The 14,974-nt window shown below is 35.8% G+C and overlaps 1 protein-coding gene across 23 annotated transcripts in view; it reads right to left on the reverse strand.

Annotated features, from left to right (window-relative positions):
* The window catches only part of LOC145680674 (uncharacterized), a 573,261-nt gene extending 558,840 nt beyond the window's left edge, over positions 1 to 14,421 (reverse strand). For 7 of the 23 annotated variants that reach the window (XM_081751532.1, XM_081751538.1, XM_081751531.1 and 4 more), the window contains exon 1: positions 14,094 to 14,416. In XM_081751532.1, the coding sequence (XP_081607658.1) occupies positions 14,094 to 14,225 (132 nt within the window). In that variant the 5' untranslated portion in view covers positions 14,226 to 14,416. Of the gene's footprint in view, positions 1 to 12,449; positions 12,576 to 14,093 lie in introns of those variants that run through there. The other 16 variants (XM_081751535.1, XM_081751526.1, XM_081751525.1 and 13 more) reach the window with 8 other exon arrangements.
* Positions 14,422 to 14,974: the final 553 nt, after the last annotated feature.

Here is a 14,974-nt window from a genome sequence, read left to right on the forward strand (position 1 = left end):
AAACTGATCGGCCGATTTTGAACATTCTTTGTACAAGCATTGACCTTCGGCCTGAGGTCATAGGAGTATATATTCATGTTAACGCTGAAATCAAAAAGGTGACAGCAGAAAAAGTGGATAAAATTCAAATTCAGCATTCTCACATAAAAGTAACTTGATCGTCCCGTGTTTCAAGCTTTTTCTTACTGAGAAACTTGTAAGAAATTTAAAATACATAGGTTGGATAAACAGCAGGGTTGGCAAAAACCATGGTTTTTATTGAAAAAAAAACAGGTTTAATTGGTTTAAACCCTTTTTTTAAAAAAAATAATTTGCTCTATGTATTTATATCACATATGGACAGAAATAAACTTGTTTCGCCTTGGTGTTAGTATGCAACAACCGGTTATGCTGGAAGGGGTCTCATAAGCTTAAAGCGGAATCCAAACCGCTTCTCGGCTTACATTCAAGAGAAATGGTCCTCCATTTGAACTAGAAACCGGGACTAATTGGCCACAAATGCGATACGTTTGCTGACTCACTCACGAAGGACTCCTGATAAAAATACGTTGACTGATCTTTGCATATTTGTTAATATAATCGTCAAGAGTCATTAGGACAGAAGGACAAAAAGATAAACAATTGCACAAGTGGAACCATTATACAGAATTACATATGGATAATTTCAAAGTACTACAGAGTACAGAAGAACCAATTTAGTCCAAGTCAGTTCACTACGACTTTTATTAGTCCAAGTGAAAGAAATATAACGACTTACTTTGCATATCAGTAAAAAAAGTGAATAAAGATACGAATTATTTGAGTCCATTTTGGCTCTGACCCATTTATACATAAATAGTTACCAAAGATTCTTGTTATTTCAATAATTGCCTCTCGTGGGGTTTGCATGACCCCCTCCCCAAAAAAGTATGGCATTTCGATGTATTCAATCAATAGTAAACATTATTAAAACGAAACAATGTTAAACTTTTCCTTTGGTTGCATAACAATAATAACAAACTATAAAAAAAATCACAAAAGAAACATCCATAAAGTTGCATTAAAAAGTTGCTTTTGTAATATAATCTCTTTGAGTAAAAAATGGGGAATTTAGGTCTGAATATAGTATGAATAATATATGGGAGCGAAACGTGATAACCCACAAATGTGTGTTCAAGATTTTACGAATAGTTACACTTTTACGAACATTTTTCGTTTTTTTTTAAGCTGGTTTAAACCAGTCAACCCTGATAAACAGTAGTGGTAGAGATGCAAGGGCTAGGAAAAAAATCGGCTTCTTTGGAAATAAAACTCGTTTTTTTTTCTGCTTCGCTTTTTTGCTTGGGAAATTTTGGGCTTTTTTCAAAATTTTGCTTTAAATTGATAAAGTTTACTTTGCTTCGCTTCTCTACAGCACAAGAACTCATTTGATTAGTGGTTGATGTAGATAGTAATATAGAACCTCTGCAATAAACCATGATTTTCGAAAAGATTTTTTAAAATTCTTAACATATTTACATTATGAATTCCAAAGGATTAACCAATATATATGTAGTAATTTTTTAACTTCTTATACACAAAAATAAGTACTTAAAAAAAAGATACACAAATAACTAGCAAAATTGTATGTACTATTTTTACTTCAAATATCACACACCCTCTTTTGGAAACAAAAAATAAAACATGAGAGAAATACATTTATATGATAATCTTAAAAGCTGCACATCAAGAACTTGGTTTCGCTTGGTTCGTACATTCTTGAAATTTTTAAGTTTTAACTTTCATATACATTGTATGAATATTTCGAACAAATTTTTCATTCATTGATCACGTACGTAATAATGTTACCACCTATCAGGTGTTTGGAATCTGCAAAATCGGTAAAATTCTGAATTCTATAATGCATTGTTGTTCAGAATCGGGAAAGTACCAAATTTTATGGATCATATGCGTAATAGACTGTTCATCTGATCATGCGGTTTCCTAGATTTATAACCACCATCACGGTTTACCCAGTCCTGAAGGTTTCCGAATTTTTAACGACAGGAATTCAACATATCATTACGAAACTTTTTTTTAAAAAAAAAAAAGAAAAAAGAGGAAACCTAAGGAATACATTTAAGAAGAGTGGAAAGAATCAATCACTGTTCCAATTCACAAGAAAGGCGACAAAACTGAATTAAATAATTAGCGAGGCATTTCTCTTAACATTCTATTAACAAGATTGATTCCATATGCAGATGAAATTATTGGAGATTATCAGTGCGCATTTAGGGAAATCGATCAACTATCGACCAGATATTTACTATTCGATAAACACTCGAAAAGAAATGGGAATATATTACCCAGTACATCAGCTGTTTATTGGTTTTAAATAAGCTTACGATTCAGATAGGAAGGAAACATTGTGCAACATTCTTACAGAATTCGGAATACCGAAAAAGCTAGTTAGATTAATTAAAATGTGTTTAAATGAATCCCAAAGTAAAGTCCGAGTAGAAAAATTCTTGTTCATGAGCTTCCACGTCGAGAATGGCCTGAAACAAGGAGATGCGTTATCGCCATTATTGTTCAGCTTTGTTCCGGAGTACGTTATAAGGAAAATTAAAGATAGCAACCAGGGCCTAGAACTGAATTATATTCACCAGGTCACGGCGTACGCTGATGATGTAAATTTACTAGGGGATGATAGGAGAACAATAGATGAAATGCAGAGTCCTTATGAAACGCTTGCAGCGACATTGGTTTAGAAGTAAATGCAGAGAAAACTAAATACATGGAAGTTCACCGGGATCGTAATATGGCAAATTATGGCCAGAAAGAAATTAAATGTCGACTGAAATCAGGGAATTCGTGTTATTATTCAGTTCAAAGTATTTTGTTGTCGATAATTTTGTCGAGGAATTTAAAGCTTAAAATATATAAAACGATAACACTGTTCTACAAAAAAGTAAAAAAGTTCTATTTCTGGGTAACAAAGTAGTGATTCTGAAAAGATTTTCACTCCTGAATTCAAATCTGATTTTAGTTTTTCTGCATCAGGGATAGTTTTGGAGTAATCAGCACGTAACGTTTGTGTTTGTAAAGCATTACTATATATTGTTGACACCATATACGCGTACACAGAATTGTAGGTATGCGAAACAGCTGTCGACCGTACATAATGGTTTACTTTTTTTCTTTTGTACTGAGTGCCTCTCTTGTCTCTAATGATACACCAGCAATAGTCTGCCAGCATGGTGGGCATCTATTTCCCTTCATACCGTTTTTCAATGGTGGATATATCTTTATGAAATCTTTCTCCGTGTTCATCGGAAATGTCACAGCAATTACTGGGAAAGTAATCCAGATGTGAGTCCATGATATGCACCTTCAAGGACATTTTGCATCCTAAATCCTGATAAGCTGCAAGCATTTCATCCACCATCTCCTTGTATTTAGGGTCCTGTCTTCTCCCAAGGAAGTTTTGGGTTACTTTCGTAAAACTCATCCATGCGCGCTTTTCTTTCTCTGTGAGACATGCCTCAAAACCTCTAACTTTCTGCAGTTCTCGTATCTGCGGACCTACAAACACGCCCTCTCTTATTTTTGCAGCTGACAGTCGAGGAAATTTGTCAGCAAGATATGCAAAAGCTGGCCCACTAAGGATCCATTGCCTTCGCAAGCTGTTTAATAAGTCCAAGTTTTATATGCAGAGGTGGAACAAGAACATTTCTAGGATCTACAAGACTGTCCCGTTGCACATTCTTTTCACTGTCCAATTGCGCTTAGGCCACTCCTTTTTCACATAGTGGGAAGTTCTTTCCCGACTATCCCATTCACACAAAAAGCATGCATACTTCGTGCAACCTTGTTGCATCCCTAATAATAATGCTATTACCTTGAAGTCACAACACACCTTCCACTTATATTCACTGTACTTAATTAAGGTCAATATCTTTCTGAAAATTTCATAACTCTCTTTGGTAAAAGTGGCATATGCAACTGGGATTGAAGGCAGTTTATTCCCGATATGCAGCAATACACCTTTTAAGCTATTCTTCGAAGCATCCAAAAATAATCTCCATTCACCAGGTTCGTACGTTATGTGCAAGGCTGTTATTAATCAATGAACATCGTTGCAGGATGTCACGGAACTATCACTGGCAAAATAAGACACAAAAGCACGTTCTCTGTTCCTGAAGGTTATGTTGGTTGTTTCGTGGAGATGGTTATATTCCTGTAACCTGGAGCCTAACAATTATGCTTTCTATTTACTGAGTCCTAAGTCTCGCACTAAATCATTTAAATCATCCTGCTGTAATACACGTGGCGTGGGCGCACTCGTGCCTTTATACGGGAGATCCCTTCTTTTTTTTTCCGGAGAAGATGTAAGTTCTGTAGTGCTACTTTCTTCACTATCACTCATCTCTTCCATATCTGTGGGCCTTGAAGGAACTGGTAAAGCTTCAGAATGTGCCACAGGTCGTCTTGCTGACGGCAGATCCGGATAAACAGTATGTTTCTTTGATTTGCTGTTCGTGAATCCCTGAATTTTGGTTAAGCAGAAATAACAGTCTGTCAAATGGTCCCTTGGTTTTCTCCAAACCATCGGTACAGCAAATAATGAAACATTTTTTCCTTGCCACCAATTAATTAATTTGCAATAACATGTACCACAACACATATTAGGTGACCACTTCTTATCAAAATCACCAGCTACGACGCCAAAGTACTGCTTATATGCTCTCTTGATGATGGGTGTGATTTTCCTCCTGTTCCTCACGAAGGTAAACTCGCCACCAACATAACATAAGTTGTTAGTTGCGTACTTACAACCACGAGTGCGAGGCATTTTTTTACTTCACTTAAACACAAACAAAATGAATCCACAGCATTCAGTTTACATACAGTAAGTAGTACTAACGCCCGATAAAAAACCAGATTCACATGCTCAGTTTAACTCACAAACTACTCCCAACATCACAATGAAACAACAAAACACTGTCGGGCAAGTTTTGCCAACCTCTGAAAAATGGAAGCTGTCAATGTTGCAAGGTCTTACTTTCCAAATTACCTTTTGTCACCATATACTGTGTTTGGCATGTATATGAATATATGTAGTACATGAATGATTGAATTACTCGTAAACTATCCCTGACGGATCAAAGCGGATGTCTCATTTGAACTTCCATGTCCACATTCCTTTCATAGTACAAAATTTCATTTCAGAAATACAACCCTTGTAAAACAGTGTAATCATGCCTGTTGTGTTTTATGGTTGTGAAACATGGTCGCTTGAGGGAAGAACGCAGTCTGAAAGTATTTGAAAATAAAATCCTGAGACGAATATTCGGATCCAAGAGGAACGGGAATGAGGGAAACTTCATAACGAAGAAGTGCATAATTTATACGGTTTACCAAACATCGTTACGGTCATCAAGTCTAGGAGGCTCAGGTGGGCAGGTCATGCAGCCAGAATGGAAGAAGGCAGGAACGCTTTTAACGTTTAACTGGAAATCCAATCGAAAAACGTCCATTAGGAAGACTTAGGCACAGATGGGAGGACAATATTAAAATGGATCTCGCAGAAATAGGAATACAAAGTAAAATCTTGATCCAGTTGGCTAAGGATTGAAGTCAGTGGAGAGCTTTTGTGAACGCGGCATTGAATCTCCGGGTTCCATAGGCCATAGAGAGAGAATATATTTAAGTTAAGCACAACTGCACAACAACCAGAGTGAGTGGTTAGCTTTTGCGCTTCTATCGGGAAGTCTGGGATTCAACCCCGCATTCGACCATTTTGACAAAAAGTTTTTCTTAATTGTATCTGTGAATGTAGAGATAATGCGTGTACTGTGAGTTCTGGCTGACTTCCTTCCTTATCGTTTTTAAATCGTTGTTATTGCTAATTACCAGCAGTGAAGGATTTGCGAAAGGGGTTAGGGTGGGGATGTTTTACGGGTGAAGTTTGTACCCCGAAATTACAAAATTTCTAAAACAATAAATTACAGTTGAACAATGTTACAGTGCTATTGATTCAGAGGTTAAGTGTTGTATCGCCGGACCAATTTTAGGAAATTTATCGGATCAATTGGAGAATTTATCTTGGTTTGTGTGGAAGAGTGAGTGAAAGTCAGGTGAAGACAATAGTTGAAGTCAAGAAAGTGGTTGTTTTTGATGATATAGGCGGCACTGAATGTGGAGGCAGAAGGGGCTATTTGGCGGAGAGGTACACTTGTTATGATTTAGTCGCGGGAAAGACAGTGTGGAAGTGGCGCGTATTGGCGCTACTCGAAATTGGATAAGTTCCACATGCCTCTGTTTTAAAGATCTAATCTAACCTAACCTAACCTAATTTAGTACATTTTGATACCCCCTTTCTCTTTGATGGTATTTACTATCTCCCACAAATCCACACTAAGATAAGTGTTTTATGCCATATAGTATGTTTTGCGCTATTCTCGGCTCGTATTCGCGCCGTCAACTCAAAAAAAAAAAAAAAAAAGTTAGAATAACATCATTAGCTATTTCTTAGTTATTTTCTTCTTTCTTAGTTATTTTCTTGTATCTCAACCAAATATTTGTATAACTTTATGTAATAAACACAACATAACGAAGACTTTTTTTGTCTCACAATTTGACTCCTAACTAACTAACTCTATTGCCTATGGAACCCGGAGGTTCAATGCCGCGTTCACAAAAGCTCTCCACTGACTTCTATCCTTAGCTAACTGCATCCAGTTTCTACTTTGTATTCCAATCTCTGCGAGATCCATCTTAATATTGTCCTCCCATCTGCATCTAGGTCTTCCTAATGGTCGTTTACCGATTGGTCTTCCAGTCAAGACTTTGAAAGCGTTTCTACTTTCTTCCATTCTAGCTACATGACCCGCCCACCTAAGCCTCCTAGACTTGACGACCCTAACAATATTGGGTGAACCATATAAACTATGTAGTTCCTCGTTATGAAATTTCCGCCATTCCCCATTCCCGTTCCTCTTGGGTCCGAATATTCGTCTCAGGATCTTGTTCTCAAATACTTTCAATCTATGTTCTTCCCTCAGAGTAAGTGACCATGTTTCGCAGCCATACATAACAACAGGCATGATTATCGTTTTATATATTTTAAGCTTCAAATTCCTCGACAGAATTCGCGACGACAAGAGATTTTCAACCGAATAGTAACACGAATTCCCTGCTTTTAGTCGACATTTAATTTCTCCGTGAATGATTTTCGTCTGTTAATATTGATCCTAGATATTTGAAACTATCCACTTTATCAAAAGTATTATTTAATATTTTAATGCGTCCATAATTTGCTGTATTCCGGTCCCGGCGCACTTCCATGTATTTAGTTTGCCTCCTTCATACCTCAATATCACATAGAGAAAGCCGGGAACAACAGGTGTTTCATAGTTACTCTTCTGGGGAAAATATGAGACACACAATTTGACATTTTCTCATCAATCTATGAGATGACAGGAAATTTCTTGGCAGCAAATTGTTACTCTATTGGTACTATAAACTGCTGCCTAGATGAACTGCTTTCAAAACTAATGTTTTTGGAATTAAATCAAATCTTTTTTTCTCGTATAATACAAGTCGCTAACTGAAGATAAAACATGAGGTATTAGTGTTAAATGTTAATTATGCCATTAAAGTGGAAGTATTGGGGTTGAATTTTAAATTAATCTCCAATCGTTAAACTATTTCAATATCAGACAATGTTTCTTCAGCATTAAGAAAAAAGTACAGCAACGTTCATAAACATGACACTTTTTTTTCCCGCAAAAGTTACTGATATTTGGCAGGGGTATATATTTTTAAAAAAATCAGACCTCGCTTGCAGCACTAAATACATATAAAATACATAAATTTTGTCTAATTTATAAAATAAAAAAAAAAAAAGTTTAGGAGAGTGGATCCCTGGAAATAATACGCCCCTATTATCTGGAAACAAACATACGCACACAAAAGTATCTTCGTCTTAAATGTCAATGGTGATTCCCCGGCAGAATAGTTAACGATTTAAAAAACCTACGTTAGGAAGAGGAGAAAGCAAGATTCCTCCGTTACCCGTTCAAAACGGGATTTGCCCTAATCATCTTCGTGATGATACTAGTCTTCATACTGTGTGCTGTACCTACATTTGTCTCTCATTGTATTATGATTATTATCTTCCATAATCGAAATAACAGAACAGAAACGGGATTTTACTTATCTAAACTTTAAATTAATTTATTTCAGAATTTGACTTAAATCAACGACTTTTATTTAAAAAATCAAGTGATTTAAATCACACTGATTTAAATCAATCCATCCTGCCCTCACTGACCCTATTTTGCATTTCTCATTTCTATATATGGTACGATTCAGGGTTGGCAAAAACCATGGTTTTTATTGAAAAAACAAAAAAAGTTTTTTTTTTGTTTAAACCCTTTTTTTTTTTTTTGGTTTAAACCAGGTTTTTTTGATTTAAATAATTTACTCTATGTAGTTATATTAGATATGGACAGAAATTAGTTTGTTTCGCCTTGGTGTCATTATGCAACAAGATTATGCTGGAAGGGGTAACATAAGCTTAAAGCGGAATGCAAACCGCTTCTCGATTTACATCCAAGAGAAATTGTACATTTGGACACGAAACCGGGACTAATTGGTCACAAATGCGATTGCCGACTCACTCACGGACTCCTGATAAAAATACGTTGTATTGATCTTTACATAGACTTACTTGTTAATATAATTGTCAAGAGTCATTTCAGAAGGACAAAAAGATACTGTAAACAGTAACACAAGTAGAATTATATATAAATCGGTAAACTCCCGCCTTAGCCATTGGGAAGATCCTGTTATTTCTTTAAATGTATTTGTATGTAAAATTTTAAGGTCAACGTATCATAATCACTACGCTAAAACTGAGGTATTAAATTACAAATTTGGTATGTAGATATCATTCAATAAAATTAAAACGAAGTCAAATCCAAGTTGATGTTGGAAGCTACGTAGGCAGTTGATAAATTTTGCCAATTTCTATCGATATATTTAAGCAAGCTTGGCTTCTTTATAAAACAACAGGCATTCATTCAAGTAGAAATATATAATTTGGTTTCATTTCGTATGTTTAGGCTTAACATCCTTATGAAATACCAAGGTTATCACGGAGAAGACTATCGCTTAAAGGGACACCTCGAATCGCTACTTGGTTTACACTTGAAAGATGGGTTGTGGTTCGACCGAGAATTGAACACGGGACCCCTTGATTAAAAGGTGAAAAGTAGATAAACGTAATGCGGATGGTCTGATATCTCGAAACGTCACATGAAGTTCACACGATTTAAAGTTTTTATATATATATATATATATATATATATATAGCTGGTACAATTCTATTCTTAAATGACAGAAATCGATTAAAATTCCTTATGATTTACTTCAACTCATTTCTCCGTGCAGGTTTCTTTTGGGGCAAAACGAAATTATTTTTGAAAAATTATAATTCTTTCACTAATTTCTAGGGTTGGCAAAAAGCATGGTTTTTATTTAAAAAACCAAAAAAGAACAACCTTTTTTTGGGTTTAAACCAGGTTTTTTTGGTTTAAATAATTTGCTCTATATATTCATATCATATATGGACAGAAATAAGTTTGTTTCGCCTTGATGTTATTATGCAACAACCGGTTTGTGCTGGAAGGGTTCACATAAGCTTAAAGCGGAATAAAAACCGCTTCTCGAGTTACATCCGAGAAAAATTGTCCTCCATTTGAACTCGGAACCAGGACTAATTGGTCACAAATGCGATACGTCTGCCGATTCACTCACGAAGGAATCCTGATAAAAAAAAAACAAAAAAAACGTTGTACTGATCTTTACATGCTTCTTAAGATAACTGTCAAGAGTCATTTCAAAAGGATAAAAAGATAAACAGTTGCACAAGTGAAACCATTACACAGAATTACATATGAACAATTTCAAATTAGTACGGAGTACAGAAGAACTAATTTAGTTCAAGTTAGTTAACAACGACTTTTATTGGTCCAAATTAAAGAAATACACCGACTTAATCTGCATATCAATAAGAAAAGTGAATAAAGATACGAATTATTTGAGTCCACTTTGGCTCAGACTCATTTATACATACATAGATACCAAAGATACTTATTTCACTAAATGCCTCTCGTGGGGTCTGTATGACTCCCCCCCCCCCACACACACACAAAGTACGGCATTTTCGATGTATTTTATCACTAGTAAACATTGAAACGAAACAATATTTAGAATTTTTCTTCGATTGCAATTACATGACAATAATAAGTACAAAAAATCACAAAATAAACATTTATAAACTTATAAAAAAAAAAGTTGCTTTTGTAGTATAATCTATTTGAGTAATGAATGGGGAATTTAGGTCTGAATATAATGCGAATAATATACGGGAGTGAAACGTGATAACCCACAAATGTGTTCATCAAGATTTTATAAACACTTACACTTTTACGAACATTTTTTGTTTTTTGGTTTAAACCAGTTGGTTTTTTTGAAAAAAAACAGCTGGTTTAAACCAGCCAATCCTGCTAATTTCTTTCTTATTGTTTCCCAAATGATTTGCACTGGGCGACATTAAAATATCTCACATGACATAGATAAAACTCAAGGGGGCCACTATAAGCAATTGCCGAAAAATTACAATTCTTTTACGACTTGCGTATAAATACGGCGTCAGCATGTATGCATAAAAGTTATAGTGCAAAAGGTACAAAACAACCTGTGTTAGATGGCCACTCAAAAGCACGAATGATATCTAAGACTGAGCGAAGCTGGGAGGCCCGAACGTTAGTGAGGGGGTGCGTCCGAAGGGAGTACACGCGTCAATGAAGGTGGGTATACACGTAATCGTAGGTAGTAATACGAATGGGTTTTGGCAATGATATGAGTTTCGGACAATGTTTATCAGAAGGGATCCAGCAATTTTTCTAAAAAAATATTACAACTTCGGTATTTTTGTTCATATTACGTTAGTGCAGGTGTCCAGCATATATTAAAGAAAAAAAAATAGAATTTCGATTATTTCTATTATTATTAGGTTAATATAGGTTAGTTTAGTTTAGGTTAGATTAGATTAGATTTGGTTAGGTCATGTTAGGTCTAAATACTTGCATCTTCTATTTGTCCTGTAAATTTTGCATATTTTACATACTTCTGGACCCCTTCTACTAAATAATGACCTGGACCCCTTCTACTAAATATTGACCTGAGTTTCAATAGCACTCGTCATGGTTTCATACTAGTAGCATTCCACTTGTAAACATAACGTCCATTTCGTGCAAGTGTAGTTTCGGCACACCACTAGAAATAATTGTTGAAAAATTGTAATTCTTTCACTAATTTATTTCTCATTGTCTCCTAAAAGATTTGTGGTAAACGACATGGTAATATCTCACTTGCCATACATAAAATTCAAGGGGGCCACCAGAGATAATCGTTGAAAATCTACAATTCTTTTTCGATTGTATAAATACGATTTCCGGATGTACAGAATTAGAACTAGTGGAAAAGCACAATCCAATCTATGCTAGGTTGTCACTTAAAAACACTACCTAACCGTGAGAGTAGGACGAAGCTGGCGGAACCACGCGTTAGCGTGGGGGTGCGTCCGAAGGGAGCAGGCGCGTCAGCGATGGTGCGTATACGCGTAAGCGAGGGCAGTGAAAAAGAAGTGGATTCTGGCAAATATGCGAGTTTCAATAGCACTTGTCATGGCTTTACACTAGTAACGTTCCAATTGTAAATACAAAATACAGCTTCTGTACACTGTGCAGAAATACACAGCAGGCGGAAAATAACATCTAATAGAGTCATCTTTCATACGCACTCACTTATTTTATCCACAGTAAAGCACTTTTAATGATTTTACACGAGTAACACTATACTTGTAAACCTGAAATACAGCTGTATTACTTTGTATAAAATTTTGATGCCTGCAGAAGTATGTTCCTTATGAATATATGTTTTCATACAAAGTATTCAATTTCACATGTAAATCTTCCAAAATGTGCTGTGCCTACACTACACCAGCACCGTACTCTTATTTTATCCCTCGTAAAGCACTAGTAACCCTATACTTGTAAACAGAAGATACAGGTGTATTACTTTGTATTTATTTCAATCGCTTGCAGAAATTTGTTCTTTATAAATGTCTTTTCATGTGAAGTATTCAATTTTCCTGTAAAACTTCCAAAATGTGGTGTGCCAAAAGTAAACGAGCACCTTTTAACTATCCTTCTCGCCTGACACACCTAAACATCACATAAGAACTCCAAATCATTTCTTACCTTATTTCTTCTGTAAATTTTCCTAATTTTTATAAAAAACGGAGGGGTAACTCTAAACTTAACCCGACTTTTTCAATCATGCTTCCTCAAAAACCAAAATAAATTCTCCAATTGATCCGTTAGATTTGCTAAAATTTCCGGCGATACAACACTTACCCCACACTGTTTATGCATTATTCCTAAACACTTTTTTCAATGGTATTCTGTTCTGGTGATGGTCTCTTGATAAATATATATTGAGCCAATTCTGAAACGGGAGTATAGGAAACACGACTGAAGAAAGTAATTGTACACGCATTAACGTTATTATTTCAAAGTTTTTAAATATATTTCCGAAAGTTTTATTTTTGGAAAGTAGGGGTTATTTTGGGTCTCCCTTTTAGAGTGAGTATAGCCCGCTCCCCTCAGTGATTTTTAACGAAACATAGTGCTTCTAACGATTCATATTAGTTCATAATGAATCGGAATCGCATGTTATAAAGATTTAAGATGTATATCTTGTGGTAAGGAAGCTTTAGTATAAGTAGTAGTAGTAGTAGTAGCAGTAGTAGTAGCGGTGGTAGTAGTAGTAGTAGTAGCAGTAATAGTAGTAGTGGAAGTAGTAGTATTAGGAATGGGTTAGAAGCCCCGTAGGCGTTGGTTGGGTTTTGTTCTCGATATAAATAGAAGTAGGAGTGGTAGTAGTAGTAGTACCGGTAGTAGTGTTAGTAGCAGTAGTACTAGTGGTAGTGACTTCCAGTTCCGGTGACAAAGAAGTGGGGGGAGCGGGTTATACACAAACCTTACTTTTTTTGGGGGGGGGGGAGGCTGGAGACAACACTTGTCTTATAGCACTTGTGAATTCAAACCGAAAGCGTTAAACCTGTTAACATATACAGATATCCTACAAATCTCACAGCTACGATTTCTTACATATCTCCTGCAAATCTTAAAAATCATAGGGATATAGTATACGTAAGACCGTCTGAGTTCCAGAAGAAGCTGGACGCTCATACTTTTAGGGATTATTCATTGAGTATCTACGAACTTAGAAAGGGGGTAACAAACCCACTTTCATTTACTTATCCACTGATACGAAAATAAAAAAGAACGTACCTATTTGCCCTTGTACTTTATATGCTATAGCGCATTACATTATATGCAACAAGGATTTTGGTCTGCATCATGATATAAATTTAAAAATATTTAACATTTTTCGAATCGAAATCAACAAAATTTATTCTAGAAAGTAAAAATAGAATGTTAAGCACATATAATGAAGACAACGCAGTGATTTAATTTGGTAACGTATAAATATATAATATGAAGTATCCTCGCGCACGCAAGACAGGGGGTTCTCATGTATACTATTACCAGTAGTAGTAGTAGGAATGGGTTAGAAGCCCCGTAGGCGTTGGTTGGGTTTTGTTCTCGATATAAATAGGAGTGGTAGTAGTAGTAGTACCGGTAGTAGTGTTAGTAGCAGTAGTACTAGTGGCAGTGACTCTTCCAGTTCCGGTGACAAAGTGGGGGGAGCGGGTTATACAAAAACCTTACTTTTGGGGGGGGGGAGGCTGGAGACAACACTTGTCTTATAGCACTTGTGAATTCAAACCGAAAGCGCTAAACCTGTTAACATATACAGATAACCTACAAATCTCACAGCTACGATTTCTTACATATCTCCTGCAAATCTTAAAAATCATAGATCCCTATAATAAATCAGCAGTCCTATGGATATATTATGTTAAATATAACTGCTAAGATTAAAATTGATTACATTTGCTCATTCTTGAATTCCCAATTGTATTGCGTACTTACAATGAGCGACAGGCAGTTCAAAATTTTTTGCACTATATTCCTGCTCACATTTTCTTCAGTAAATATGTTTATTTTAATAGTTTCATTCAAGTTCTTCAAGCAAAAGCGACACAATGACTCCAAATCATCCATATTTACTTTAGATATATCACAATCACACAAACATAAACAACAACGAACAACCGCCTAATGTATCTTCTCTCTCTCACTCTCATTGTTTTGATGCTCCAGACAGACGTTCAATGAGCAAGCCAATCGAAAAAGACCAAATGGGAGAATTTAATATTTAAATTATTATTGTCACTCAAACTGGGGTGACTAGGGGCCCGGCTTATGAGCTAGGTAAGAACGTATCTAGCTCAAGAATGGCATGCGTAATCGCAATTTGAGGTACCTTACCTGTAGTAGAGCAAAGCTCTCCGGAAGTGTGCCTGAAAAAAAAAAAACGAACCCACTTCATTAACGACCCGCTCAGGAGAGTAATACTCCCGGAAGTACGTTTTTCCGCGCGCTACTCTAGCCAGCTATTTTACGCGCTATCCTGGCCAGTTGTTTTAAGTAGGTCACAAAATTTATATCATGAAGTACAATGGGAACAAAACGAGCCCTATATCATGGAGTACAAGGGCATAAGTACTACAACTACTTATCTGTACAAAAGTAAATAAATCACTTTTTAAGTATTATTTTCATATTATTTTAATTTAATAACTATTATAAAAACGTAAAAAATTAAAAAAAACTTTCCTCGGACCGGGTTTGAACTCACGCCAAAACAGAAATTTATCACTACCATACAGCGCTAGCACACCCAGCCACGAAGGCCGACACCAGCAAGCGTTTGATTTCTGTTATTTTAATGCAACGTGGCAAACCTTTGA

The sequence above is a fragment of the Thermobia domestica genome, chromosome 3, assembly GCF_964235325.1.
Source record: "Thermobia domestica chromosome 3, izTheDome1.hap1.1, whole genome shotgun sequence".
Classification (NCBI taxonomy): domain Eukaryota; kingdom Metazoa; phylum Arthropoda; class Insecta; order Zygentoma; family Lepismatidae; genus Thermobia; species Thermobia domestica.